The sequence below is a fragment of the Rhinolophus sinicus genome, linkage group LG03, assembly GCF_036562045.2.
Source record: "Rhinolophus sinicus isolate RSC01 linkage group LG03, ASM3656204v1, whole genome shotgun sequence".
NCBI classification, from domain to species: Eukaryota; Metazoa; Chordata; class Mammalia; order Chiroptera; family Rhinolophidae; genus Rhinolophus; species Rhinolophus sinicus.
The window spans coordinates 176268309-176295917 of NC_133753.1; the positions used below are offsets into that span (position 1 = coordinate 176268309).

The 27609-nt window shown below is 39.7% G+C and overlaps 2 protein-coding genes across 2 annotated transcripts in view; both read right to left on the reverse strand.

Annotated features, from left to right (window-relative positions):
- Positions 1-27609, reverse strand: part of LOC109450219 (sperm flagellar protein 2) — a 159206-nt gene that overhangs the window by 18639 nt on the left and 112958 nt on the right. Inside the window, exons 27-33 of the mRNA XM_074329218.1 lie at positions 26756-26903; positions 24411-24539; positions 21982-22120; positions 19146-19375; positions 8013-8119; positions 7126-7308; positions 2790-2882 (exon numbers count right to left, since the gene is read on the reverse strand). Coding sequence (XP_074185319.1) covers positions 2790-2882; positions 7126-7308; positions 8013-8119; positions 19146-19375; positions 21982-22120; positions 24411-24539; positions 26756-26903 — 1029 coding nt within the window. The remainder of the gene's footprint in view (positions 1-2789; positions 2883-7125; positions 7309-8012; positions 8120-19145; positions 19376-21981; positions 22121-24410; positions 24540-26755; positions 26904-27609) is intronic.
- Positions 8297-11662, reverse strand: LOC141570724 (zinc finger protein 862-like). Its single transcript, XM_074329015.1, has 5 exons — positions 11396-11662; positions 11050-11267; positions 10725-10933; positions 10504-10627; positions 8297-10414 (listed from the first exon to the last, which is right to left on the reverse strand). The coding sequence occupies exons 1-5, from the start codon at positions 11495-11497 to the stop codon at positions 10063-10065; spliced, it is 1005 nt and encodes a 334-aa protein (XP_074185116.1). The 5' UTR covers positions 11498-11662; the 3' UTR covers positions 8297-10062.

The window sequence follows — 27609 nt, forward strand, 5'->3', positions numbered from 1 at the left end:
GAGAGAAAAAGGGAAAGTCATCATGAGGCTATTGCAGTCATCCAGGTGAAGGTGACGGTGGTTTGTTCCAGTGACAGCAGTGGGGCTTGGAAGTGGTCTGATCCTGGATATATTCTGAAGGTAGAACTACCAAGATTCCCTGAGGGATTGGATGTGGGGTTTGAAAAAAAGGGAAGAATTGGGGATGACTCCTAGGGTTTTGATGTCATCAACTGGAGGGACAGAGTTGCCACTCACTGAGACGGAGAGAGCTTTAGGTGAGGATGGGAACAGTGGGATGACGGGGCTGGGAAGTCAGGTACTTAGTTTGGGGCGTGGTGAGTTTGAGATGTCTACTAGCACACAAGTGGAGGTGTCAGGTAGGCAGTTGCATCTCGCGGTCTAACATTTGAAAGAGAGGTTTGGGGTGGAAATAGACGTTTGGGATTTGCTAGCGCATAGCTAGTACTTCACACCATGAGTCTGGCTTCAACAAATATTAACAGCCTAAAGTAATGGAAGGATTTCACATAGACAGAAGCTGTGGAGAAGAGGTTAAGACAACACCTGTGAATGTGAACATAGCAAAATTCATTGCCTTTTCTCAGGAAATCTCTAAGGATTTTTAAAATATTGGAATAGTTGCTCTGGGTATTGAGTGTGTGGAAAGCTGAGAAGCCAGGACCTGGCCTGCTGAACTTTGATAGTCATAAATAAGCATGTTGTAACTGTCCAAGGGGTCCCTTTTTGGATGCAGCTGGGCCTTTCAGCCAGTGCCTGGGCTCTGAGGTCATCCAAGCCCATGGACAGTGGTCATGGCCTGTCTCCAGGAGCCCTTGCTGGGTGTGGCTTGAGGCAGACCCTGGATCACAGAGGGCACAGATGACAAAGCAGGGAAGCTGGTGGGACCCTACATTGTAGTCCAAGCCCTCTCCTGGAAAGGACACAGAGGCTCTGGGAGGTGAAGGGACCTGCTGGAATTCCTACAGTGAGTCAGCACAGAACTGGGAACAAAGAGCCCAGGGATCTTGACCCTCAGAATTCCCTCTTCCTGGGGCATCTCCCCCCCCCCCCATGATTTGGAGGAAAGAAGCAAACTTGTTTTATGTTTTCTCTTTGCATCCCTTTCTTTAGTAAGTTAGCTATTAGCCATTCTTTAACCATGCATAGTTAGTAGTTACATAGACTGGCATTTACGTAGGGCCAATCACTCACTGTCCACAACAATGCCACCAGAGAGGGGTTAAAATAAACCACGCCACGGAGAGGCCAGGTAACCCCAGTAAGACCTCACAGCTTGTCGGCTGTGGAATCTGTGCTTTTAATCCCAGTTGAAGAGCACCAAGATGTATGTAATGCTGAGTATCCAATCCCTGAGGCAGAGAGGGATGGGAAACACCACTCCTTTCTCTTGTTCTGTCCGCTGGACATCATACACACGCACGTACACAGGCACGCATGCATGCATGCACCTGTCAGCCATCCTTTGCCCCAAATGAGCGCTTCTTACTCTGGCTTCATTGTTCTGCCTCCGCTCTCAACTTTGTTCCTTTACTCAATGTCATTTTTCAGCCGTTTGGGCAGTAGCAGGTAGGAGCCTTTTCCTTCCTTGGCACCCAAAGTCCCCTTCCTGTTTTATGCCCTCGGTCCTCAGGAATGATGAGCACCGTCTGCCTCTGGCTTTTGTTTTTGAGTGAGCAGCTAAAGGGCTCTGCCCTTGAATGACATTGCTGAAAACTTCTGGCAAGGAAAGTGCTATTCAGACTGCCAGTTTCTTCCCACGTAAGAACCTGTTTACATTTTTGGCAGATTTGTTCACAAAATCATATAGAGATGGCCTCCCAAAGCTTTATAGGAATACTGATCTTTGTTCTCTAGTTTCATATTGTAAAAAAAATCAGTGACAACCAAAACAAAAACTGCCCCTGCAACTGCCAGCCTTGTAGCTTGGGTTTTTTTTGGTAATTCTTTGACTGCTTTCTCCTACCTGCTGTCCTGTTAGCATTTAGCAGAGATGCTCAAAAACATATGCATCCAATTGAAGGAAATTGCATACTTTAAGGTTATAACTGGAGTCATGTTCAATTTTGTACTGCAATTTTGGACTAATGGTTGGCTGGAAATTGAATAATCGATATACATAGCTTGCTGTGACGTCTAGATCTACCATTCACTTTTTCCCATATCTTATTGAGGTTGGCTGTGTTATGTATACTTTTCTATTTTAAATATTTACACTGAAGTCAGAGTGGCTTTTAGATTTTAAGGTCTTGTTTTCTATTGTGGCCTTAGAAATAGAGCTTTAAAATAATATTATTATCAACATATTATCAATAATTACTATTGATAATAATAATAATCGGACGGGCCATGGGCAATACTGAATGCAAACCCTTGACATGTTGCACAAGTTAGTCAAAATCAAAGAGAAATCAACAAAAACGTGTGTTGGTAAAAATGACAGTTCTTACCCTAAGCTTTTAGAATTGGAAGGGACACTTAGAGACAAATGTGGTGAATAACATGTTAGCTTATTTGACAGATCAGAAAACTGAAACCAGGTTGTAGATATTGCCCAAAATCACATAGAGAGTTACCAGTAGGATTCTGCCTAAGATTTCGGCCCTGCCCCCTCCCTCAGAACTTCCCATGATGCCACCTGAGTGAGTATGAAAGTCTGTACTTTGGGGATACAGCAGAGGAATTGGAGGGTGGCAGTGGTGTCTAAAACAAATTACATAAGTGGAAGAAAGATAAAAACATTTAATCAGTGTTAAAGTACTAAATTTTTAAAAGATTGTAGTAATTACCTCTATAAGATGTTCCTGCCTATTGAATGGCAGTGGTTCAAGAGGATTTTCTGGAATTTTTGTATCTTCATCTCCTGTAAACCATAGACCAGCCTATACAAAAAATAAAAATAGAAATAATTAAAGTATTATGCTGAGATGTAATTGTTCCTCTACGAGCCATAGAGATTGAACCCATCTTGTGCATGTGTCTAGCGCAGTGGTCTCCAAAATAGTCTGCAGAATCCATGGGAATGCAGGAGAAAATACTAGAACTTTCATTTATATGTAGTTTAATCTGATTATTTTGTAAATTTTATTTTTTAAAATTTGTATAATGTATTAGTGCAGTAGTACACATGTATAACTTATAAATGAAAATCCACATATTAGGGATGCCAGCTATATTTAACTGCTGGAACATATGATGAAGCTTGGGAATCATTGCCCTAGATTTTGCTCGCATAGCAATATTTTGGAGGGGTCTACACCCATAACAGTAGCTTGCATTCCACATGTCCTGTCTATGTTGCTATCTGTTCTTAGAACCTACCGTGGTGTTGGTACACATTGTTGGAAAATCTTTGTTGAGTAACTGACTGTCTGACTCAAGAACTCAAAGGAGTACTTTTTAATGACATCCCTGTTTTTCAGCCCATATTTGATACCAATTACCAAATCCCTCTAGTCCCATTTGGCAATGCCTTGTCCATCTCTCGCTTCTTTCCATTCCCACTGCTGCCACGCTGGTGTAGGACTTCACTATTCTGTCATGGGCCTTCCAGTAACCTCAGAGCTGTTTCTGTTTCCAGTCTCCCTCTTATTTGTTTCAGCTTATACCATGCAACCATATCAATCTTCTCAAAAGTTTAATCTTGTCTGTCCTAGCAGTCTCTGCTCAGACCATTTCCCACTCTTGCTCTTTTGCTCACACCATCCCTCCTACCTGAGGTGACTTCCTATCCACCCATGTAAACCTACACATCTTTCCAGACCTGGCTCAGATCACACTTCCTCAGGGAAGGAAAGCGAAGGAAGATCCTCACTAGTGCTCCAGCCTGGAGGGAGTTTCCAGCTGCAGCGCCAGGGGAGGCATCACGTAGAGGTTGGCGGTCTTGCTGAGTCGAGAAGACAGATTTTGGAATGAAAGGAGGTCAAGATGGCTAGAATTTTCAGGACAGAATACTAGAGATCCAGGGGGAGAGAGAGAGAGAGAGAGAGAGAGAGAGAGAGAGAGAGAGAAAGAAACTAGAGATCTGCAAAGGGATCTTCTCACATCTTAATTGAGAGACCATCTGTGGATGTGTGTGGAAAATACCTGAAGTTGGAGGAAGAAACCGGTAAAGGAGTAAGCTGAACGATTCCTGGGACTCACAGAGGGCTGGGAATAGTTCGTGTTATCACCAGGCAGAGTGCAAGGACCTCCCAATACAGAAGGAGTAGGGTGAAGCCCCAGGAGGATACTGCCTTCGCAGCGGGGCCACATTAGCCCTGTACTAAAGGCTGCACGGGAGCACCCTTACAAATCTTAATGTGACCTTGACAGGATAAAACTGATTCCAAGTCATGTCACTGAATGGCTGACAATATTTAAAGCACACAAAACTGGGCACCCAACCATATAAAATTCACAATATCTGGCATCTAATATAAAGCTACTGGGTATGCAAAAAAGCTAGAAAATATTACCCACAGCCAGAAGAAGCATCAAACAATAGAAATGAACACAGAAATGGCACAGAGGGTAGAATGAAAAAAAGTTATGTTCACTTAGCTATTCTAAATATATTTCATTTGTTCAAGGAGATAGAGGAAAAATATGCACATAATGAAGAGAGAAATGAAAGACATTAAAAAATCCAACTTGAACTTCCAGAGATAAAAAATATGATATCTGAAATGAAAAATACACTGGATGGTATTAATAGCAAATCTGACACAGCAGAGAAAATAATTAATGAACTTGAAGACATAGAAATAGAAATGACTGCAAAATAAAGTACAGAGAGAAAAACGACTGGAAAGAATGAACCTAGCATCGGTGACCTGTGAGACAATAAACATGAGATTGGATTTTGAGAAGGCAGAGGGTATAGAAAAAATATTTTGAAAAAATGTCCTGAAAAATTTCCATATTAGACAAAAACTAAAAACCCACAGATTCAAGAAGCTCAGTGAACCCCAAGCAGAAGAAAACCCCATTGAGGAACACAATAATCAAATTGCTGAAAACCACTAATAAAGAGGAAATATTAAAAAAAAAAAAAGCTAGAGGGGAACTAAAGACACTGAGATAGGACTCCTGCCCTTTCTCCCATCGCTCAAGCAACTCGCAACTCCATATCCAACTGTATCAATGCACAGGAATTTTCCCTGATTTTTAAAGCTAATGATTCATATAAGCTTTCTAAAAATATGGGACATTTCATAAACTGGGAAACTGTTTCAAAGTGTTTCACGCAAAAGAGAGTCATATTACAAAGAAAAAAATAATCTAATTGGAAAACAATTTAGGAGTTTTAAAATGTCATCCATGACAATTTTTACAATATGAAATGTTATCCCTGAACCTGTATAGTCGGGTTTGAAAAGCAAGGTTCAGTCCCCCACATCTTGCCTCACTGGATAGTTAGGTGATTTCTCCTTAAAATATGGAAATGTCCTCTGTACTCTCTTGCTAAAATGTGGCCACATAATTTTTTAAATTATTTTTTATTTTTATTTTTTTAACTTTTCCTTAGAAAATAAGTGCTGAACTGTTTGGATCTTAGAATGTCTGACTCATTAAGCCTATAATAATAACATGCATTCTCACCGATAGAAGATGAGTCGAGAGTTCAACATCAAAGAAGTCCACATGAGTGTGACTAAACGTCTACACATGACAGTGACAGCATGTGACACCTGCAGTGGGGCTGGGAGCAAAGGGCAAATGGGCTTTTATGCTCGTGTTGCTTAGCTGAGGTACACAGCCCATCTGACTTCACAAACGCTGTATCTTATTCCATTTCAGAAGTTGGGGAAATCAGCACACTCTTAAGTGGCTGTTGTGGTAAACTTGCAATTAGTCAAAAGAAAAGAAAAAAGACAGGCAAAATAAAAAAGCAGAGTAGAGAGCCTTTCTCTCCCAGAGAGCTTCATAACAGTAATGCAATTATACTATTTCACTGTTTTAGTGTGACATTTTCAATAAATCTCAAAAAGTTTTGCTCTAGAAGCTGTTTTGACTTTTCCCATACATTTTTTTTTTTTTTTTTAATGTGAGCCATTGAGTGTTGGAAATCTGTAAAAGTCATGTGGGATGGTCAGGTGGGCCTCTCCAAATGGTCTCCTCGTCCTGGGGCTCCTGAGGAGTGGGGATTGGGTCGGCAAGAGGAGAGGGCAGAGCTCAGAACTCAATTGCTCCCAGAACACAGGTGGTGTTCAAGTATTTCTGAGTTTCTACTATACGCAGCAGCTAGCTTTCTCTAAGAAATTCACACCTTTGGTAAAAGCTTTCTGGTTTTAGCTCAGCGCTTTGGTAAAAATTGCTAACACCCTTTGTTCATCCCATGTTTGTGCAAAAGGATGTTTAAATTGATATCCTGTGTAATTGGCACATATTGTAAATAGTGAAGGTTGGTAATTTCACAAGTGCCCGCTTTTTAAAATCTTTTTAAAATCTTAAGCCAATGATAAAAACAGTCAGTTTTGCTCTGCTGTTTTTGTTTTTAGACAAAATCATCTTTGCGAGTTGTAAGTCCAGGACAGTGATAGAATTCATACATTGCTCTACTGGGAAGATAAATCAGAGCCCAATCAGCTTAGCACCTTTCTTGATCAGTTTGAAGGAATCTCCTCAACATGCAAGTGCTATTTCTTCTGGCTCAACTGTAGGATCTTGTGAACCTCAGAGATGGCCTTAAGCATGCCATCCATTAATGATGAAAGAAAAGAGAAGCAGGAGGGATGTGATCTTTCAATGGGGGTATACATTGGAGATACAGGCCCCGAGAGGGTATCACCCTGTTTCTGAAGTAGCAACTATAAATGCTTCCATCTTTTGTGTCTACCAGAATTGTGAAATGGTGAGCAACAGGATGAATTCAATTAATAGATACAAAATAAGCAATTCAGGCCCTTCTTAGTTACAGGATTTCACTCTCACACCTTCCTTACTCAAACTTCTCAAAAATGAATCATTTCTTGTCTTCACTTCCTAAAGACTTATTCACTTCCTTAGTTCTCGGCAATCTGGATTCTGTACTGCACCAGAATTGCTCTGGCAAAGCAATTCTACTTTTTAGGTCAAAAGTTACATTCTACTTTTTAGGTCAAAAGTAGTCTGGTGTTAGTGCCACCAGAGGTTAACAGCAACCTGCATGTACTGCTGGAAAGTGACGGTGCCCAACCGCTCCTCATCCACAGCCTTGAACCTCTGCAGGGTCTTGAGGAGCTGCTCCTCCAGAGGGATGGGCCAAGGCAGCGCGGTTACTAACAAGAATTTCCGCCAGTCCACGAACTCCAAGTTTACTGTTAATAGAGATGTTAACTCCTGCAACTAGAAGAAAACAAGAAATGCCGTTGGAATATTTGTATGAGTCTATAATGAATCTCTCCCTGCTCGTGTTTCTTAGTCAGAGACTCAGGGGCAGGAAGTAGGATTGTAGACTGGTGGGTAACACCAGTCTGACTTATGTTCCCTCGGATTCTACCAACCAATCCTCATCAGACAGTACCTAGACAGTGTTTCACCTTTTGCTTCCTTGACATTTGTGTTTTTGCTTACTGTTACACAACGATTTTACATGTGTGACTCCAGTTGATCTTGTACCTTCTCGGTAGAGGAGGAATAAAGATGATAGCAATGGCTGTGCAAGGGCTCTACTGTCTGTAGGGAAATATTCTTTAACCGCTTTGTTTTCTGATACATTCTTAAGAAACAGAATATGATGAAAAGCAAGAACTGCCAGAAGCATCTACTATTACTAGGATCATTCTACGAGGTAGCAATAGATACAAACTTAGAGGCTGAGCCTCAGTCTCTATAATGTTTCATTCACTGTTATCCTCACTCATTCCTTGAATACTGAGCATGTGCATACTACTCGTATGTGTCTCAAGTTCAAGTCCATTCATTCAAGTTTTATCGGTTGTCTACTAAATGTTAGATACTGTGCAAGAGCTGGTTATTTTAAAACTACTGACTTACTGATCAAATAAGAATTCTCAAAGCTTTGAAACCCAAACAAAATTGACACTTACTTCAGGTTGAGTGAGGTTCATCCAACTACTAGGAAAGTTGTTTGTTCCATAGTTCAGGGTGACCAAATCAAGCAGAATATCAGTAAATGTTTTATTTCCTATTATGCCTATAATACAATGAAACATATTTTTCAGTGATGTGACAAGGATTTGTTTTATTTTGCCCAAATAGAATAAATAATGGGTATTTGTGTAGTCACTGTATTCATATTATTTAAAAGTGTAACCTTTTGAGAAATAAGACATTTTGAATACATAAAAATTATAATAAACTTTCTGATGCTCTCCCATTATGTTTCCCAGCTAAGTCAAAATATCTTTTTTTTGCTGAATAATAAATCATTCCAGATTGGACAAAATACTGAGACTTTATTAGTTTGGAGTTTTCTTTGACCTTTTACTCAGAATAGGTTGAATTAAAACAAAATTCTGAGCTTTTCTATTATCAGTAGGACACAAAAGTAAAATATTTTGATAAACATGGGATAAAGGTGCTTCAAAAACATGCAGATCACCACAGTTATTGAGGTAAGATTTTTATCCTCATTTTGCTCTTTAGATCAGAATAGATTTGTTTTTGTAAATGTAGGGAGATTTGAATTGTTAAATTATGGGATTGGAAGACTTAATTTAATCACCTAATTGGTTCACTATTCCAAAGTATTTTATTAAAGATCACTAGCCTTTTAATTACTTTGTTCTGATACACTAATCTACTTTATGCTAATTTACTACTTATACACTAATCTACTCCAACAGAGATGTCTGCTCAGTCTCTCATTTCAAATTGCATGCACATGCATTTAAAAAGAAATAGGAAAGCAAAATAAATAATTTGTTAAAAAGTGTCTAATTTCCGTAATAGAGGTAACTTCGAAACCCAGGAGAGACTCCTGTATGTATTGTGTGTCTTTCAGGTCCAGAGTATTCTTCTTTGTTTAGAAATAAAAAGAGTGAAAACGTAGCATCTGAAATTTTTCTTTATACATCTAAACTTTTAGCATTGCTAAAAGTCCGACATAAACATCATCATTTCCTTTAACGTTTAGGAACATACAATAATCCTTTTAAAACTTCAGTGGTTCAAGCCAAATATACAATTTTGAGATTTGGAAGGTAATTTTCTGGGTAGAAAGAGCAGAACATGTATTTCTTTGATATGCTTAGCCATCCAGCAGCTTGTTCAGAAAGAAACTCTCTATCCTTTTTGATCAAACCTGAGTATCCAATTTTACAGAGATGAGAACGCTTTCCAGGGTAGTAGACTTTTCAATAAAATCATCTTTATATGATACTACATTGGTTTTCAGATATATTAGAAATAAATCATTCATGTTCCTCATGACGAAAACGTAAATAAACTCTACTGAAACCATGAAGAAGCTCAAAGTATTTACAAATTCTGGTAGACATGTAAAATATTTCCACTGTCACTAATAGCCATGATGCAAGCAAAGTACTGTAATACAATACTTTTAGTTTACATAGGAATTGTTTACCTGGGACCTTAGTGCGAAATTTGTAGACTATTTTAATATTTGACCTTGTTACTTAAGTAACCCAGGCATGTAGTGATACGATCTTCACATATTATGCGGTAACAGAAACAGATAAACTTACAAATTTTGTTCATGGATCAAAAAGAAACTCCCTTTCAATTTGACCCTAAGTTAATTATCTGATGTAACTATCATTTAGAATTATCCAGGAAAAACAGTTTAATTGTGTCCCAGGCCTGAAGGAATTCAGATCATAATCATAGTCCGGTAACCCTTAGCAATACCTCTCAGAAAGATGATATCAAAATAACACCATTGCTTAGAAGTATACACCTCTGCCCAAAGAATGTGAAAGAATGTGTGAATATAGAAGCAGGACTAGAAAGTTACTGGGAAACCAATCTTGGGATTTTTGCTTTGTATATCTGGAAGGTGCCAAACGCCTTTTGTGTTGGATGAGAAGACCTGCGACAGTTTTACTTTCAACTTTCAGGTTTTTGGAAATAATTTTTTGTCTATGATCAGTGGTGAAGTCGGTATTTATCATATGACTAATCACTTTCATAATGGCTTTCTGAGTTTGATGAGCAATCTGAATTGGGTCTGGTGTCACCAGTTGAAGATGGTGTTCTCCTATTCCATAAATGGATAGCTTTCCTGGGGTCAAAGTTATTAATGTCTGGAGAATTCAGCTGAATTATCAGGAGATCTGTCATGCCATCAGCCTTGATCTTGGCATGCATTTGTGACTTGGTGCGTTGCATATGACTGAAGCCACGTCCTGTCTCAGCTGAACTTGCGGGGAGGGTCAGCAACAGGTCCACGAGTGTCAGGATATTTGGATACTTGTGTAAGTAAACAGAATTCACAAAATCCCAGGTCAATGTGCGGATGTTCTGAAACCTGAGAGGGAACGTGAAAAACGTAAAAGATTGAGACTCCTAACTTTTACCCAAATATTTATAAATATCAACTAGTTTACTTACGCTTACCTAGCGTAAATCTCTGATTTCAACATGCTCCATTCAGTGTCCAGTTCATCGATGTGCACATTGGCAGCTTCCAATACCGGTTCATAATGTGCAGTCAAGACGGATACCTCTTTTTCTCCAAATTCTGCCATCCGTATACAAAATGAAAAGTCACATATGTGAAAGGCACTCATACAGACAGCCAAAGAGCTGAAGGTTCAGAGTCAGTGCACATACGCTACCTTGATTTATCTGTGTGGGCCACAATTTAAAGCTTCCAATCATGGTTGCCTTCACTACATCTTGGCTGGCATCTCTGAAACAGCCTCGCAGCCTCTGGATAAGGTGTGTTAAAACCGTGTTCCTCACATCAGAAATGTTTCCTTTTCCTTCTAGGCAGTAACCATGAAAGTGTGTGACTGAATTCACCCTACGTTCTTTGGGCCCTGGTCTAGAGAGAAACAAAAAGTCCCCCAAGCAAACAATTGAATGAAAAAGCACCTGACAAATGATTTCCCAAGTTGAAATGTCTATTGACATACGCTCAGATCATCCCCGACTCCTCACCTCGTTTGATATATGCTGAGCATTTCTAGTGTTGACGCTACGGTGGCAAATACATCCGCGATGGAAGAATTTCTGTTCTTACCGACACGGGAGAGAATGCTAAGCACGTTGATGACATCCACCAAGAAATGGACAAATTTGACCATGTCTGCTTGGAGAAGGAACTCTAGAAGTTCTTTGGCTTTCGGGTGACTGGTGTCACTTCCGTCTTCATCTGTCTGTAACACAGGTGGGGAATAAAATAGTGGTCTATCGTTCTCAAGATTATTATTGCAACTTGCTCGATAAAAATTCTTTCTGTTATTCAGAAAAACTGAAATGGTGTAGCATCTCAAAAATCACTTACTGAATGCAGCTGCTGGACAATCGCAGGATACCCCTTGAGAAAGTTCTGGAGGGCTGCCTGTAATCCCTGAAGCCACTTCCTGCCTCCTACTTGAGAAGGCATCACGGGGCGAAGGCGAAGGCCTTTGAAAGCAGTTACCAGAGAACTCTTATGATGCGGAGAACTGTGGTAGAAGTGATAAACCCTATGAAGAAGGTCTCTGACATCATTGTACAGGGGAATGCTCTGGAACAGTGCCTTGTAAGATAGTTCAAGATGATGTGCAAAGCAATATACAGTTAGCACACGTGGCTGAATTTCTCTTAAAAGCAGGGCCACCCCGTTGCTTTCTCCCTCTGAGCTGGGGGCACCATCGCTTCCAAAACCTACCAGTCTCTTTGCCCAGTATTTGTTCGGCAGCCTAAGTTGAAGACTTCTCTCTAGAGTTTTCTCAATGGCATTTTTTATTGCCAGGGGATCCTTCTTTACTGCTGTCTGTACCCCAACAATTTGGCAATGCACTTTTCCTGCCTGTGCAAACTGCACGTAGACAAGTTCAGCTCCCTCCACTGGACTGTCTGTGACTCCATCACTGATGACAGAGAAAAATTTACTTTCTTCTAGTTTCTCTCTTAGATGTCTCCGTTCTACTTCCGCAATAAAATACATAAATGTTCTTGCCGATTTGTTAGTTCTGAATACCGGGCCAATATCAACACCCTTCATATCATCCAACTTGCACAGCCAGATAAAATCTTTGAGGGGACGTCCAGTCTTGGCGATCGCATGGCATGATCTGAATAAGTTTTCGACTCTCCCGAGGGTCACTTTGCTCATGGCCCTCACCATCAGTTCCGTGGTGGCTCTGTGCACTGGAGAAGCACTCGTGGCTTCCATTAATGAAGCCTGCGCATGAGCCTCGCTGAGATGATGTGCACTGAGAAATTCGGTACTGAAATTGTCGGTGCCATAAAAGAAGCTCATTTGATTTGCCCTTGACTTCACTCCATGCTTCCGACACAGGCCACAGAACATAAGATTTAGTATCTCATCATATACAAGCCAAGGGTATTTTTTCAGCCAAATTTTCAAAAATTGATTGTTCCTCTTGGGAAGGTAACGGTCAAATTTCCATGGCTTTGTTTGCTTTTCGGTGACTCGACTCACATCGTCTGGAGGATTCCTGTCTTTAACATAACTCTACATTGTTATTTTAAGTATTCACCAATGTCTGCCCTCAGTTTTGCTTAATGCCTGCCACCCACTTTTGCTCATTATTTCTGGAAAAATTATAGTGAGTGATTACTACTTATCAGACATTCTGGTTAGTACTTTAAGTGGTTTCTATAGCTGAATCCTCATAATATACTATTCTTATTTTATAGTTAAGAAAATAGACTAATTACTATCATCACCATTTTCTGGGTAAAAACTAAGGCACAGAGACATTAATTAATCTGCTCAGTGTCACAGTGCTCGTAAGTGGTGGAGCTGGGATTCACTAGCAGGAAGCCTATTCCACAGCCCCCTTGTTTACATACTGCGCGATGACCGGCTTCTCATAAGGGCTCTATGACCTTCTTCACTCTAGAATCCATCTCTCCATACATAACAGGCACTGCTTTTAGACATCATTTCCTTCCCATGGTGAGCACAAAAGGATAACAGAACATGCATGGCAGCGTGTCTGCAACATTTGCCTTGGACATCTGTTCCCTCCCACCTCAGCCCCGCCTTCTCTGGCAGTGGTCGAGCCACCATGTTACAAAAAGTGTGTCAGGCATGAGTCCCATCCCAAATGGTTTTGTAAAGCAGCTGTGCCTCATGCCTCATCTTTTTCTTTTTCCTCAAAGGTCTCATTTTTGACGGACATTTGATAATTTGACCGAGAGGAGAATGTGTATATGTTTGGATGGAAGGACAAAAAAAGACAAATTGCACAAAACAAAGTCCTAAAATACCAGTTTCTCCCTGAAGGCAGAGCGCCTGGACCACAAACATATCTTCCTCTCACAACTTTCATGACACTGCTGAGCATTACATTGTCCTATTTTATAGTATGATGAATATTGAAATATGTGTTTGTGTGATACATTTTTTCTTTCTTTTTTTAAATTAAATTTACTGGGGTGACAATGGTTAGGTTTCAAGTGTACAATTCTGTAATATATCATCTAGATATCACATTGTGTTCTCACCGCTCAGAGTCAGTTCTCCTTCCATCACCACATATTTGAACCCCGTTTGACCCCTCTTCTACCTGCCTCCTCCCCCCTTACCCTCTGGGTAACCACTAAACTGTTGTCTGTGTCTATGAGTTTTTGTTTCTTTATTTGTTTGTCTTGTTCCTTTGTTGCTTTCAGTTTTATATCCCACACATGAGTGAAGTCACATGGTTCTCGACTTTTTCTGTCTGACTTATTTCACTTAGCATAATATTAAAATACCTCATGTTGATCTTCCTGTCCTAGGCTTTGACTCCTCAATCAAATTTTAAACTCTGCTGATAGAAACACACTTACATCTTTTGTGTCCCTAACGTCCAGACGAGTGCTAAGCACTTGGTAGACGTTTAAGAAAATAAATCTCCTTTTTGAATTGATTTTCTTGATCTCATATCTCTTAATGTCTTTTAATTGAAAACCTTTGACATTGGTCAACCTGCCGCTGCCTTTCTTACCTTGTTTGCATCTAACTTCGATTTTGCCTTTGAATCAGTCTTTTTGCAGTTGTTGTTAAAATGGCCACCCCCACCTACACTTTTTTTCCCCCAAATCCTGAGCACTACTGTTCTTGTTGAAAACAAGCCTCCATGCACTTGATGCCTTCGTTTTCTTACCTACATATTGGGTGACTTGTCAGTGTCCCACACTAGGCCTTTAGCAGCAGGCGAGGTACCTGCTCTACACAGAGAAATATTAGTGAATAACTGAATGAATGCATGAAAAACGAAGTCTCTTATTGCTAAAGGAAAGGACTTTAACTCTCACTACTGATTAGGCTAGCTTTGCTGTTTTCAGTTTTATGGACAAGTTTTCTAGAAAGTGTTTGTTATCTTGAATTCTGAGCACATACATTCATTTGCCCCATGTAAATTCTCTGGCTTTGTGAGAAAATGTTTCTTCCTGAAGCAACACCTGAAACTGCCCACAGACAGTTTTACCAGGTCCAAAGTCTTCTAGATCTACCACTGCATTTCCGTGACCTGATTCTGATCTAGCGGAAGGAGTTCACCCACGGAGAGAACCATCGGGCATATGAAGGCCCACACTTGTTTTTTGCTGTAATCCCTCGATTTTTGCCACCTGACAACATATTCCTGTTAATAACACCAATCCTTCTTCTATCATACCTCTCCTAAGAGACCTTCCTATATTTCTTTTTTAGTACATTGGCTGCCGAAGCGAGCACAAAGACCTTCCTATATTTCTTGATTTGTGTAAATAACAGACAAATTTAATTACTTTTCAAATCAAAATACAGGACTCGCTTACCAGCAAATATAGACTATCATATGTTTATAATTTTCTCAGAGATGCTAAGCCTAGAAAAGCCCACAGAACTTTCTAGTTACTCCTTTCCAGCAACAACCCAGATGTCCTCACTCCTCCCGGTTGGTTGAGGCTCTGTAGAGGGGCAGAGTAGCGTCTGCTGCTCTCAGAGTCTCCACCTTCCTCTAATCTGTTTTCCACATCCCTGGGCTCTCAACGCCATTGAGCCCAGCTGTGTGCACTTTGTCAGCTACTTGAAACTTCACAACTTGACCACAGCCTCCTTGTGGTCCTCACCTCCTCCTGCTTCATGCCCCAGCTGGTCTGCTTGCTGTTCCCTAAATATGTAATGCCACCTCAAAATCTCAATGTCTACTCCAGTTTCCCTGTGCCTGGAATACCCTGCTCCTGCTTCTCGTCCTAGAAAGTGCTGGCTGGAACTTTCCTGCAAGCGAACCCCCTGTGCTGATCCACACACGTGGCAGTAACTTCTTCCTGCCTTGAATTCCTGTGAAGACCGTGTAGCTGAATGATCTAGCCGAGCCTCTACAGCCTAGAGGTCTGAATCTGTGTCCTCTGTCTCTGAGACCAGTCACTGATTCTTAGGGTCTCCAGGAGGGGTTTGCAGGAGGGCTCCTTGTCACTTTTTAGAAGAATGTCACATGTCTTGAACAACTAAATGCTGCCTCTCTTGAAGAAGGAATGAGGGTACAGAATTTGCTGAACTTTGTTCTCTCCAGATAGCCTCTCAGCAGAAGCCAAAGTAGCCATGAACTGTCTTTACAGACATTGCATGGAGTACTGATGGGCTGACAAGAAAAAGGAGTTCCTATGGCTTAAGTGGGGACAGAAGAACATTGCTCACGTGTTCTAGTTTCTACAGACTCCAAAGTGCTTCCCTTGGAGAAAGGCTGTCTTCCTCATGTGCTGGCACTTGCTGTTCAGAGACAAGCTGTGCCTACCAGCGCTCACTGCAGTACACAAGATGAGTGTTTTGTTATGGATGCTTACGGTCCCAGGGGAGCCACACACTTCATGGTTTAGCTTTACCAGGTAGTGTGATTTTCTTTTTTTTTTTTGGAAGTGTTCTGGGGTAATGCTGCAAGGGCTGTTGGGGTATGTGTACCTCAGGATGCTAAGCCAACATTTTGGATAATAAGAAGTTTGCATCAATACTGTATAGTGCTACCTTTTATACAACGATGTGATATTACCATAAGTAAGCAATGCAGTGATAATGGCTTATATCATACTTAAATTGCACATTCTATTTACCAGATACTTATATATATATCAATTACGTAAATACTCATAACAACCCCATGAATTACCCCATTTTACAGATGAGGAAAGTGACACAGAGAGAGGTTAAAGAACTTGCCCAAGATCTTACTACAGTCATTTGATAAGAGGTAGATTTAAAAAGAACTGCCTAACTCTTCTTACCCATGGATGGGTCTTCTTACTCATCCAGCCATGGATAAGAAGTGAATTAACAGGGAAATGGGGCTTGACACACAGGGCCTGACACCATGCCAATTTTGTCTATTGTTATAATTCAGAAAATACTCACTAAATCCCCTCTCTGCTGGGAGTATGCTCATGGGAGTGATTCCTGGGGCAATCAATGGAAAGAACATCTTGTAGATTCAGTGGCTGTCTTTTACTTAAGCTGCTCCTAAGATTCTAAAGTATGGACCTTTGCTGAGTAGCAAGAAAAATGCTAGCATGACAAGTTGTTTCATTGCATTTTGCATAATCTTGTATGATTATCACACATGAGGTCATGTTTGTCCCCAGCATCTTTGTGACAAACATCAAGAAATGGTATTTTATATATAATTACCACCTTTACCAAAAATTTGGAATCATCACAAATGGCAGAATTTGACCAGGAAAGGAGTGTTGAATATAAACATTAAAGTATGTGATGCATTTTCAACTTCACATTATCTTTAGTAAGAACTATTTCAATGAAGACTTTTAATGTTCAAGTGGATTAACTTATACTCAGCAGAAAAGTCCTTAAGCTTTAGTTCTTTCCATTTATATCCTGACAGTTGCTACTCACAAGTATTTAAAGTATTTAGCACTTGTTTTAAGCAAAGATTATCCATTTCCCTCCATAATTTTTATTTATGTAGTATAAACAAAAGTTACAAAGTATAACTTAAGGACATTAACTTAAGGATTTTGTAGATTTGCTAAAAAATCTTACTGTGGGCCTAGTCACATAATGACAGTTATGTGTAAATATGTATGCTTGCTTCCAAAAAATCCATCTGTTCATCTTATTTGAATACGTGTTTTAGTGAACTTGAAGTTTGCATCTCAGATATCATCGGTTGCATTGGCGTACATGAAATAGTATAAGGAAATGCTCATTTATTTCCAACTTAGAAATAATAATAGCAATTTTCAAGTTCAAGCAGCAAGTTCTGTAGGATCACACATTTAGAAATGTAGTACATTCAGCCAGTTGGTCCGTACTTTCAAAGCTGCTATCACTTCAACTAATACCATCTTTTGAAATTGTAGAGTTCTAGGGCAAATGCAAGGTATCATAACATATTGTTTTCCAATTCTTGGAAGGAATATGACGAAAACTTCATTTCAGGGTGTATCATTTAAGGCAGTGAAGAACAATCACAGAATGGAGGAAGAAAAATGAAAGTCAGAGAATGTTTTTTGGGGCCAGGTGAAATGGGGAGAAGGGGTGAGTGGTAATTATTGGACTTCCTCAGGGAGGGGCACTGTCAACCTTTGTAGCCTGACTCTGAAGATGTCATGAGGACCTCTAATTCTGTGACTCTGGGATGCAGAAAATGGAATGACTATTATTTTGCCTTCCCTTTATAACGTTAGCAAAAATGATAACAAAGAATATTACTTCTATTGATAGACTACCCAGTACTGTGCTAAGTATTTTACACGTACTTAAAAGAGCAGCATATGCAATAGATATTTTTTCAAATGGTATAACAGATAATAATAATGAAAAGAGTTCAAACTGTTTGCTCATAGACCATAACTCATTTTGAACCATGTAGATCCCCAAGTCCCACAGTATTACATAGCCTTGTAACTTCTGCATTAACTCCAACTGTTATTATTAAATCTGGGTTAAGTGCTCCGCTGGGGTGGGTGGAGGTGGTTCCCCAGACAGAGGAAGCCTCCCCATCTGTTTGCCTGAAGCTCCTGCAGTTGGGGAGGAGAAGCAGAGCAGGCTTCTGACCTTTCCTGCAACATCTGTACTCATGCCTCATAGCTATATGTTTCCTAGTGACTGTTTTGCTCACTCTAAATATCCTCTGTATCTTTACCATCAAAGCACTCTTCTTTCAGTTCCTCCCTCCAAATTATTGCCCCACAAAATTTTCTCTGACCAACCTCATTGTGCACTGATTCCCCTTGGCTCTGCATTCTTGAACACTTTTATAAAGTTCATATTCTGTTCCAGAAAGAACCTAGATAGACATTTCTATTGTCTTCTTTTTTGCTTGCATTTTCAAACTCCACTCTAAGCCCATAGTGCAAGTGGTTTTCTTTTTACATCTACTTTTTTTTTTTTTTTTTAATGTAACTATCTCTGTCCTTCTCATTCTTTCTTCTCCCTTCCTTCCTTTTTAGACTGGACCTTGAAAGCTGTTGTATTTCTACCATACTCTGAAAGCAGATAAATCAGTTGACATCTTTTAGTCCCCAGGGCTTCTAGAGTTAATCTGCTAAAATATACACATGTCAAGTTATAGCTGCTATTTCTTATTCATTTTATAACTTTTAGTTGAAATACAAACTCTGGTTTTGAAGTTGGAGCCAAGACATACGATGGTTATCATCACAAATACTAAGGTCCCTTCTGAAAGGGATTATGAGTGGTTGATAATTTTCAAAATCCACTTCCACCAATACAAACTCATAATCCCAATACAAAACTTAAACTAGAAATACAGACAAAGGCTGTCTCTCAATTGCCAGATGGAGTAATACTCAAATTTACCAACTTGCCGGCCAGGTGCAGGGGAGGCAGGAGAGCAGAACTGCCAGGAGTGAGGGTCACCACACTGCCAAAGTATTAGACACTGTGTTTCCCCTGTTTGCTTAATTCAGATCTCTGTTGGCTGAAGTAAATACGAGATAAACTAGAACAAAGCAAGGGCTCATTTTTGTGCCATGTAATCCCAAAGGGCTGATTTTATTAATATTTGTGGGCAAATGATTGACAGCCTGGTTGATCTTGACCTTTTTTATGCTCTTTGCATAATAATAATTTTTCCTACCTTTGGGCGCTGTATCTAAGAACTGATCTCGAAGACTGTCAAGCTGATCGATGGTCAAGGTGCCATTTTCTTCCTTTTCTACGGGTGGAGGACGTATCGGAAGAGGGGGATCTGGGAAGACCTCTATATCACCATTAATGAAGAAGTCTTCTTGGCCTAAATAGAGTTCATTCTGGATTTTTGTAGATGTTTCGATGTGATAGCGAGCTACCTCAGTTAATTTTTCTACACTGAAAGTGGAAAAATGAATAGGGGTTACCCTCGTTAGAGATACTATTAGATTAATGGGTGTTGCTTTTTGGATAGCCACACAAAGTTAACACATTGTATAGCTGAGTTAGACAATTCAATCTATATGTTCAAAAACTCTAATTTCTCTTCAAACCCATTTGTAAAAAGACAGGGTACAAATAAATAAGTGTAGATTAGAAACAAATACCTGCTCGTTAACAGAGCTAACAGTCACACATTATACACAAAGATGAACAAAAAGAGACTTCATTAAGTATGGTTATATTAGTACTAGAACATATTTTACTATGTAAACAAGATTATGTCAAGAGAGATGTTTTATTCTAAGTTTGAACCAGAATAAGGTTATAGGGCAGAAAAAATACTTGTAAAATATGACTGCTAGAATAACACATTTATCTGGAATCAGGATAAATTATAAAGTGAATCAGATTTATATAAACATTATAAATTTAAGTATAAGCAGCAATAGTTAGGAACCACTGTGGTTCAGTGGAAAAAGCGCGGGAAGCTGAATTCTCATTCCAGGACACCACTTGGGTAAGTTACCTGAGGTCTCTGAATTTCATTATCTTTGCAATGGAGCCAATCACACATAACTGAACACCTTATGGTTATTAAAGTGAAATCGCATAGGGCACAGATTTAGTTCAACTGGGGATTATAGTTATGGCCTCAATTAAAGACCCTTTTAAAGGCCAGAGAAGATTTTTACAGGAATAAGTATTAATATAATATCACGGTACTACTGAAAGTATCTTGTTTATATCTTGCAATAAAGATTGAACATGGCAGAAAAATGCATTTTAGTCTGCTCACCTGCTCTTACATAACTCAGGAATACCAAAATACATACTGAAAATTTAAAAGTTAGTATTCGTTGCTTTCTTTCAAAAGACACCCTTGAATTCAACCCCAGGATGCTGTATTTGTGAGTGTCCACAGAGTATGTCTTCTCTAGTTAGTTTATATTTGATGGTGTTTGTGTGCTCGGGGCCAGAGGAGAAAGGCATTGGATAACTCCTGAGTTTACAACAGTGAATGAGGAGAGACTCCAGATGAAAACTGAGATCAAGCCATAACCAGCACATCAAAATAAGTGCACCATCTAGTGGAAGGCTACCAAGAGTAACTTAATCAAGAATGGGAGGAGAAAAATGCTAGGGAAATGAAAAGTGGGATTTGAAGCTCTTCCTGGTTTTTTTAACTGTTAGAGAATTTTTGCAAAAACCAAGACACAAAGCAGAGCTGAGCAGTCCTAGATTTTGACTTCTTGTGGCCACATTCAGAGGTTTTGTATATATATACACGTGGCCACAAGAAGTCAAAATCTAGGACTGTTTCTGTTTTGGTTATTGCAAAAATTCTTTAAAGAATTCTACACCTGAGAAATAGGAGTACCTCTGATAAAAATAAGAAGCATTTATGTTTGATGGCCACATGGCTGGGAGCTGTGAATCCTAAGAATGAAGAAGATGTATTTTCATTTGTAAGCGACAGGCAGAGAACAGAACTGAACACCACAGCTATGACACTGCTGAGTAACTGAGTTGGCGATTCAGTAGTCAAATTGTTTTAAACATTACTGCAGTAAGGTCACCAGGCTGAGGGTGCGTGTGTGCACGCACGCTTGTTTGTGTGTGTGTGTGCGCGTGTTACTGTAAAGCAACAGATATAAACAACTAGGCTGAAGATTTTACAACAGAACTTTCATTATGAGACAAGCATTGGAGAAATCAAACCATAGCAACCATCTCTTAGACGGCAGTTGTTGCTTCTGAGAATACTTGCCATCTGTATTCTATGTATTGTAGCAACTTCCAAATTTTCAGTAAATGTTTATCGCAAACTGTAGTGTATCACAAAATCTAGATCTAGTAGAAACCTATGAAATACCCTGGTTGGAGTGTTTCCTTTTATAGATGAAAGGCAAGAGGCGGAAACAATTAGGCACACTGCTAATGTGTGGACAATGAGAGAACCCCCGTTTCCTGGATGATCAGGCCTCCTGACTCTCAGATAAGGGCTGTTTCCACTCTGCCGAGGGTTCTCTTCATGCCTTTTAAGGGAGAATTAAGAGGATGAGACTCTTAGCAATGAGCATCTGGAAAGCCTTTGGAACCCAGCAGAAAAACAGAATAGGGTGTTACTCTTTCAACAGGGTGTTACTCAGTCAAGGGACTCAGCCTAACCCGTGAAACGTTCCAGTCACTGACTTCTTAATCTCCCATTAATTGGCCCTGACTAATAATAAGTCTGGCATGAGAAAGAAAGGAAATATTATCTTACTTCTGAAAAATACTTTAAAGTTATCTAAAATCTTACCTTGTAAACTAAGGTCCTCATTGAGCAATGTAAAAAGCAAACTCAAATAATGTGCAAAACTGGATATTGCAATTCAACCCTTTGAAACGTGATTAACTGTTTGAAAAGAGTCAATACAAATGTACATGTGATTTCCTAAAAGGTCAAAATTTCTCTTTATAAATGTAATTAACACTTGTATATACCTTAATAACCTTTGCCAATTTTGGTCTTCAGGAATTAACAAAGTGTAGTATTTAAAAGTCAGGCAGCACTTTACCTGGCCATTTCATTCAAGTACCTCTCACCAAGCCACATTTCCATGAGTTTATATACATCAACCATCTTTGTCACTAAATCTTCAAGGAAAGCCAATGCTTTTATCTTTATCAGTTCAAGTCGGAACTGTGTGGCTCTCTCTATTTAAAAAGAGAAATAAAGATTTTTAAGTGTATTATATGTACATGCATTTCCTGATGAACTGAATTCAATTTTAAACCAACCATGCCTCAATTTGTGAAGCTTTAGGTACACATTTAATATAGCAATATAGATAAGTAATACCCATCCATCTCATTGAGAAGCAAAATGTAGCATGTGTTAGAGTCATTTGACAGTTTATTTCAACAAAAACTATAGAGCTTTTACATGTATCATACTTTATAGCAATATACTCTTTGACAAATTGAAATGGAAAAACACAAATAGATAATTTCCTAATTTCAAAAGGGTGCAACTCTCTTGATGATCTTTCTACTTTAGAACTTTAAGATGGCAATGCCATCGTCTTTCTCAGCATTGGGGAAACAGGATCAAGCCTATGTGTCCCAGGGCCCATTGCTGTCCCTGGCACACAATAAGGTCTGTGGATTGTACCTGTAAAATATCGTTTTGACCTTTCTTCTTTGCTTTTTCCATTGTCACTGGCCTAGTTTGGGCACGGATTATCTGTCATCTGAACTACCGCAATCACCTCAGTCCTGCTTTCTGTACGTTCCTTTCCCCACCTCAAGTGCAAACCCAGCTCCGCCCTGTCTCACCTGCACAGGGGATCACTGTTGCTTTTCTGCTCAGAATTATTTCCTTGCTCCTGGTTGCTATGAGAGAAAATGTAACTTTCTTGGCAGGGTCTATATGTCCCTCCATGATGTGGCCTCCCTGTGTCCCTTTCCTAGAATATGCATAAGACTCCGGAGCAGGTCACCTGTTCTCCCCTCCCATCCCTGCTGCATTTGTCCCCAGGGCAAACTTCTCCACATTCTGTCACTTCTGCTGAAGCCTTAAATCGCCTGCTGGGAAGTCTTTCTTGACTCTCCCCATGTGCCCTTTGTCCTATAAGCCAGCCTCCAATATTAGAGTATTATATGGAGTTTGCATTTCTCTTCCTCCAGATTGGGTTTTATTTTTGTTTGTTGTGTGTGTGTGTGTTTCCAGCAACTACTGCAGGGCCTGGCATATAATGGGAACTCAGTAAATATTTATTTGAATGGGAATTGAGGCACAGCGGGGATCACGTACTGAAGAACTGAAAGGTGAAGCATTTTTAAAGCAGAGGTGGGACAGGCAGTGGGGGAAAAGCTGTGTCCTGCCTTCCCTGACCTCACAGATTCTCCCATGTTCAATTTACTTCAGATTTTACTCTTGAGATTACGGAAGCAGGTCGTAGTAGGATGGGGAGGGGACAAGAGGAGAGAAGCCAGGGATGGAAAGCATTGTTAGGAGCTAACTAGGGAGGCCACCTCTGGGATGAGTAGGTCCCTGATCACTGCACTGTACACCTGAAGCTGAAGCTGAACAATAATGAATGTCAACTACAATTTTATATATATATATAAAATTGTATATATACAGAAGTGGAATATAGCATTAGGAATAGAGACAGTGGAAATGTAATGGCTGTGTGCGATGTCAGAGGGGTAGTAGATGGGGAAAGGGAGTTATCACTATGTGAGGGATATAAATGATAAATGTCTAATTATTACATTGTTTTGTACACCTGAAACTAATAATAATTAAAAAAGAGCTAATGGTCATTAAGTTGTTAATGTGCCCCAGCTGACTCTATGCTGCAATTTTCTGGTTTTGTCATCTAATATATTGACCATGGTTTCTTTCCAGTTAGAATACTTTTGCTCGGTTTCCTGATCTTTTAAAATTCTACTTTGCATTGCATTATGAGACAACCTGATGAGCTAGCAGGAGACAGTATTGTGGAGTCCTTACCATATCCACACAGAAGGAGGCCCTTGAACATTCTTGATCCGTGATTGGCTCTTCTATGGCCTCTGCTCCCAAGAACCCACTTTCAGGGCCTGTTCACCTTTGGACAGGGTTTATTTTTCTAACGAGAGGCCTAAATTATTCTTATTATAATATAAAACCACCCACCTATGTAGCCTCAAGCCTTCTTTCAACCTGTAAAATCATGCCACCTCTAAATTATTCTTTTTTTGTTTCTATTCTTTAAGATTTTAATTACTGCGGGTGCTCGCCTCATCTCTTCTTCAACTCTCTGAGATCCTAGCAGACAATTGTACAAGAGTCAAATCTAGATTTCACAGGGTCACGTGGAAACAACCAATTGAATGCCATACTTCTCATTCAGTTGGCCTTGTGTTCTCATAGACATAGTTTGAGTGGCTGTGGGCTGTTTGCCAGCTGATCTATTTTCTACTGAAAAGTATCATCTTAGTTCTTTCCAATTGCTACCTTCAAATTGCAGGGCAGCAAGATGCTCTTCCTTTATTTTGAGTCTCAGTTCATTTTTCTTTTCCATGTTGTCAATCTCCTCTGGTGTTACCGTTACAGGACTGGCTTCTGCTATAGGTGATGATTTACCTGAAATGGCAATGAAAGACACTGAGTAAACTTACAACATACCAGGGTACACACATGGTACTTGGAGAAAATGAGTACAAAGTGAAAAGTGTGGAGCTATAAACCTCGAGTGACATCTGGAAAGGAGAAACCGTGGTCCTGACAGCGTGAGTGATGGATAATCTTTTGTTGAGAATTCTCCATGTGGTATCTGGGGTAGACGCACATAAAAAGGTCCCATTTGTGTAGCATCATGGGAAAACGAGGCATGCAGCAAGCACAGATGGAATTACCAACTCCAAAGAGGGTATAATTCAGACTTTGTGGACAGAAATTAGGAAACCCCAACATACCATGGATGCCATTAGCCAATGGCAGAAGAAGTACCTCTCCTTAAGGGTTACTTGTATTAGCCAAGTGTTTCCGAGGTCCTCATCAAGAAAAGACAGAAGATAACCTCAAGACAATATGGCTGAAATGAAGCTGATGGTCAAGAATCTGTAATCTACTTAATTATCTTTTAACTAACACAACCACAAGTACTTTAGTGATTACATAAGAGAATTAGAAAATAAGAATTTGGCAGTATTTGAGAATTTAGCAGTGTGAGTCTCGTTGCAGGCCTAGTTTGTATCATTCTACTTAGTTCAATAAATCGTTCTGGAAGGTCTGACCTCTGAGGGTTCAAATATTTTGAGGAAGACATAAATGTCAACAAAGAAATTGTAATAAGATGTGTTCATTGCAATAGTGGATGTATGTATAAGTTACAGATGAAAGGAACCTTAATCTCTCTGGATTTCTGTTTTATCATTGGCAAAATGAAGATGTTGGACTCAACTAACTATTCCATTAAAGTAAATTGAAACATTTCCTTCACATGACACTTATGTCTTTTATTCTTATCATTTGAGATGGAGTGTTCTCTACTGTGGTGCTACTCTTCCCTTCGCTTCAAGTGCCACCATCCTCGCTTCATCCGCTACCCCTTTCCATCCTCAGGGCTTTGTCTTAACTCCTACTCATGGCTGCTTAAATGTGCTCCATCTAGGAAGTGTCTGCTTATCCCCTCAGGTGGAGTGAGGTGACCTCGCTCTCAAGGGACTTGTGCCTCCCTACCAAAGAGCAATGATTGGTCAAATGTCTATCTCTGCTGCTAGAGTACAGGTCTACAGGGCAGGACACATTTCTTTCCTTCCTTCCTTCCTTCCTTCCTTCCTTCCTTCCTTCCTTCCTTCCTTCCTTCCTTCCTTCCTTCCTTCCTTCCTTCCTTTCTTTTTTTAAGTTTAGTGTTGTGTCCTTAACACTCATCATAGTGTTTCACGTAGCAGGTGCCTAACAAATACTGTGAGCAATTGATGAATGGCGTGACTTTTGCTCAAGTCCTTCCATCTCTTTCTCTCTTGTCTCAAGTCACTTCAAAACTGTACAAGTGGAAACATTCTGAGGGGAGGATAATGTTTGTGGCAGAGCTTATCCCTGAGGTTAACCAGTGGTCTCTTCCCACCTGATTTTTCTTTCCTCTTTCCATTGTGCCTCTGAGGCAGAGATTTATACAGGAGGATTCTAGGAGAGAAGGAATTGCTTGAATAAAACCTGAAATTTGAATTAAACTTGGAATTAAACCTTAAACTTACATATATACCAGGGGTGCCAAAAAAATGTACACAAATGGAAACTTTGGTCAATGCTGCTCAAGCAGTAGTTTGCCATAATCAGGAATGTCTGGATGCTGATGGTTACCACTTGGAGCATCTCTTGTAATTGCAGAAGTCAAATGTGACCTGTATTCACATCTTCTGTTATCGGTATATATTGAGTATTACAATGTTAATACAGTTTCCTTTCTTAAAATGTGTGTACTTTTTTTTGGCACCCTCTGCATATATAATTAACTTTTAAACTTCTCTTGTTTACTGTAGCAAGTATCAATCCCTTTGCACACACTTTTCAGATTACATAGTGTCACCTTGGAATTGTTTTAACATGTTCAAAACTGTCTTTGAGGTTAATTTTACCCTGAATATACTTGGCCACTCAGACAAACAAGTTAGGTGCGACTGGTATGCAATATGATTTGCCAACAAACACCATAGTTCAGAGAAGCCTGTTTCTAGAAGTTAAACCCAACGAACAGTCTTCCAGTGGCTTAGAGGCCAGTGTGCTTGGTTAAATGCTGGTTTTCTACCAAGGAGAGTTTTAAGCGTCCATGGTTCTGGATGCTAAACCATGAGTACCTTTTTCTTTTTTGTCCTCCTTTTTTTTCTTGGGTTGTTCCTTTTTGGCTTTTTTATTTGCACCCATCTGGGGAGATTTTTCTTTTGTTTCTGATAGTTGGTTTTCTTTTTCTTCGTCTAGGAGCCTCTGATGAATTTCAGCAGCCACCTGGTAGTATAAGAACAATATTTCAGGTAAGGGAACATTTGCGCAAAACGATAACCGTTTGGATTTTGTCCTCACGTGATTCCATTGAAACCCTATTCCGCTGCAAACAAGCATGCAATGTATTCAATCTTTACAAAACACACACTTCAATGTTTTACTTCAATGGAAATCTGGCCCTGTCCCAAGATGGGACTTCCCCCTGGCCGTTGGTGTGTACGCAGCTCACTGTCCCACGCCGTGCCTGCAATGACTGCCTCCTTATGTTTCTGCATGGCCACCTCCAGACTGTGACAGGGTCATCGTCATGCAAAAATTCCTTTCTTTTTAATCTCAGACGTTATGGATTTAACAGCTCCTGTTCTTCCAAGTTCCTATTATCTCTTGGCCTTCAATCTGGGGTATTTTCCTATATCAGTGTTTCTCTTTTTTTTTTTCATGATTGACCCCCTATGGAGTTTTTAAGACAGTTTCTCCCAATCACATCCCTTTCCATGAAGTTTGGTTTTTTTGTTTGTTTGTTTTGTTTTTGATATTTTAAAATAATTTTTAAGAATGGGTTCAATTATACCTCTATATCCATGAAGTTTTAATACTGCAGAAGAGATTGCATCTTTCTATATGTTTCATGTATATCTGTACTTTATGCATAAAACGGGTAAGAAGTTTTCACGCTTTCCACACCATTTTTGGGAGTCCATGCCCTGTA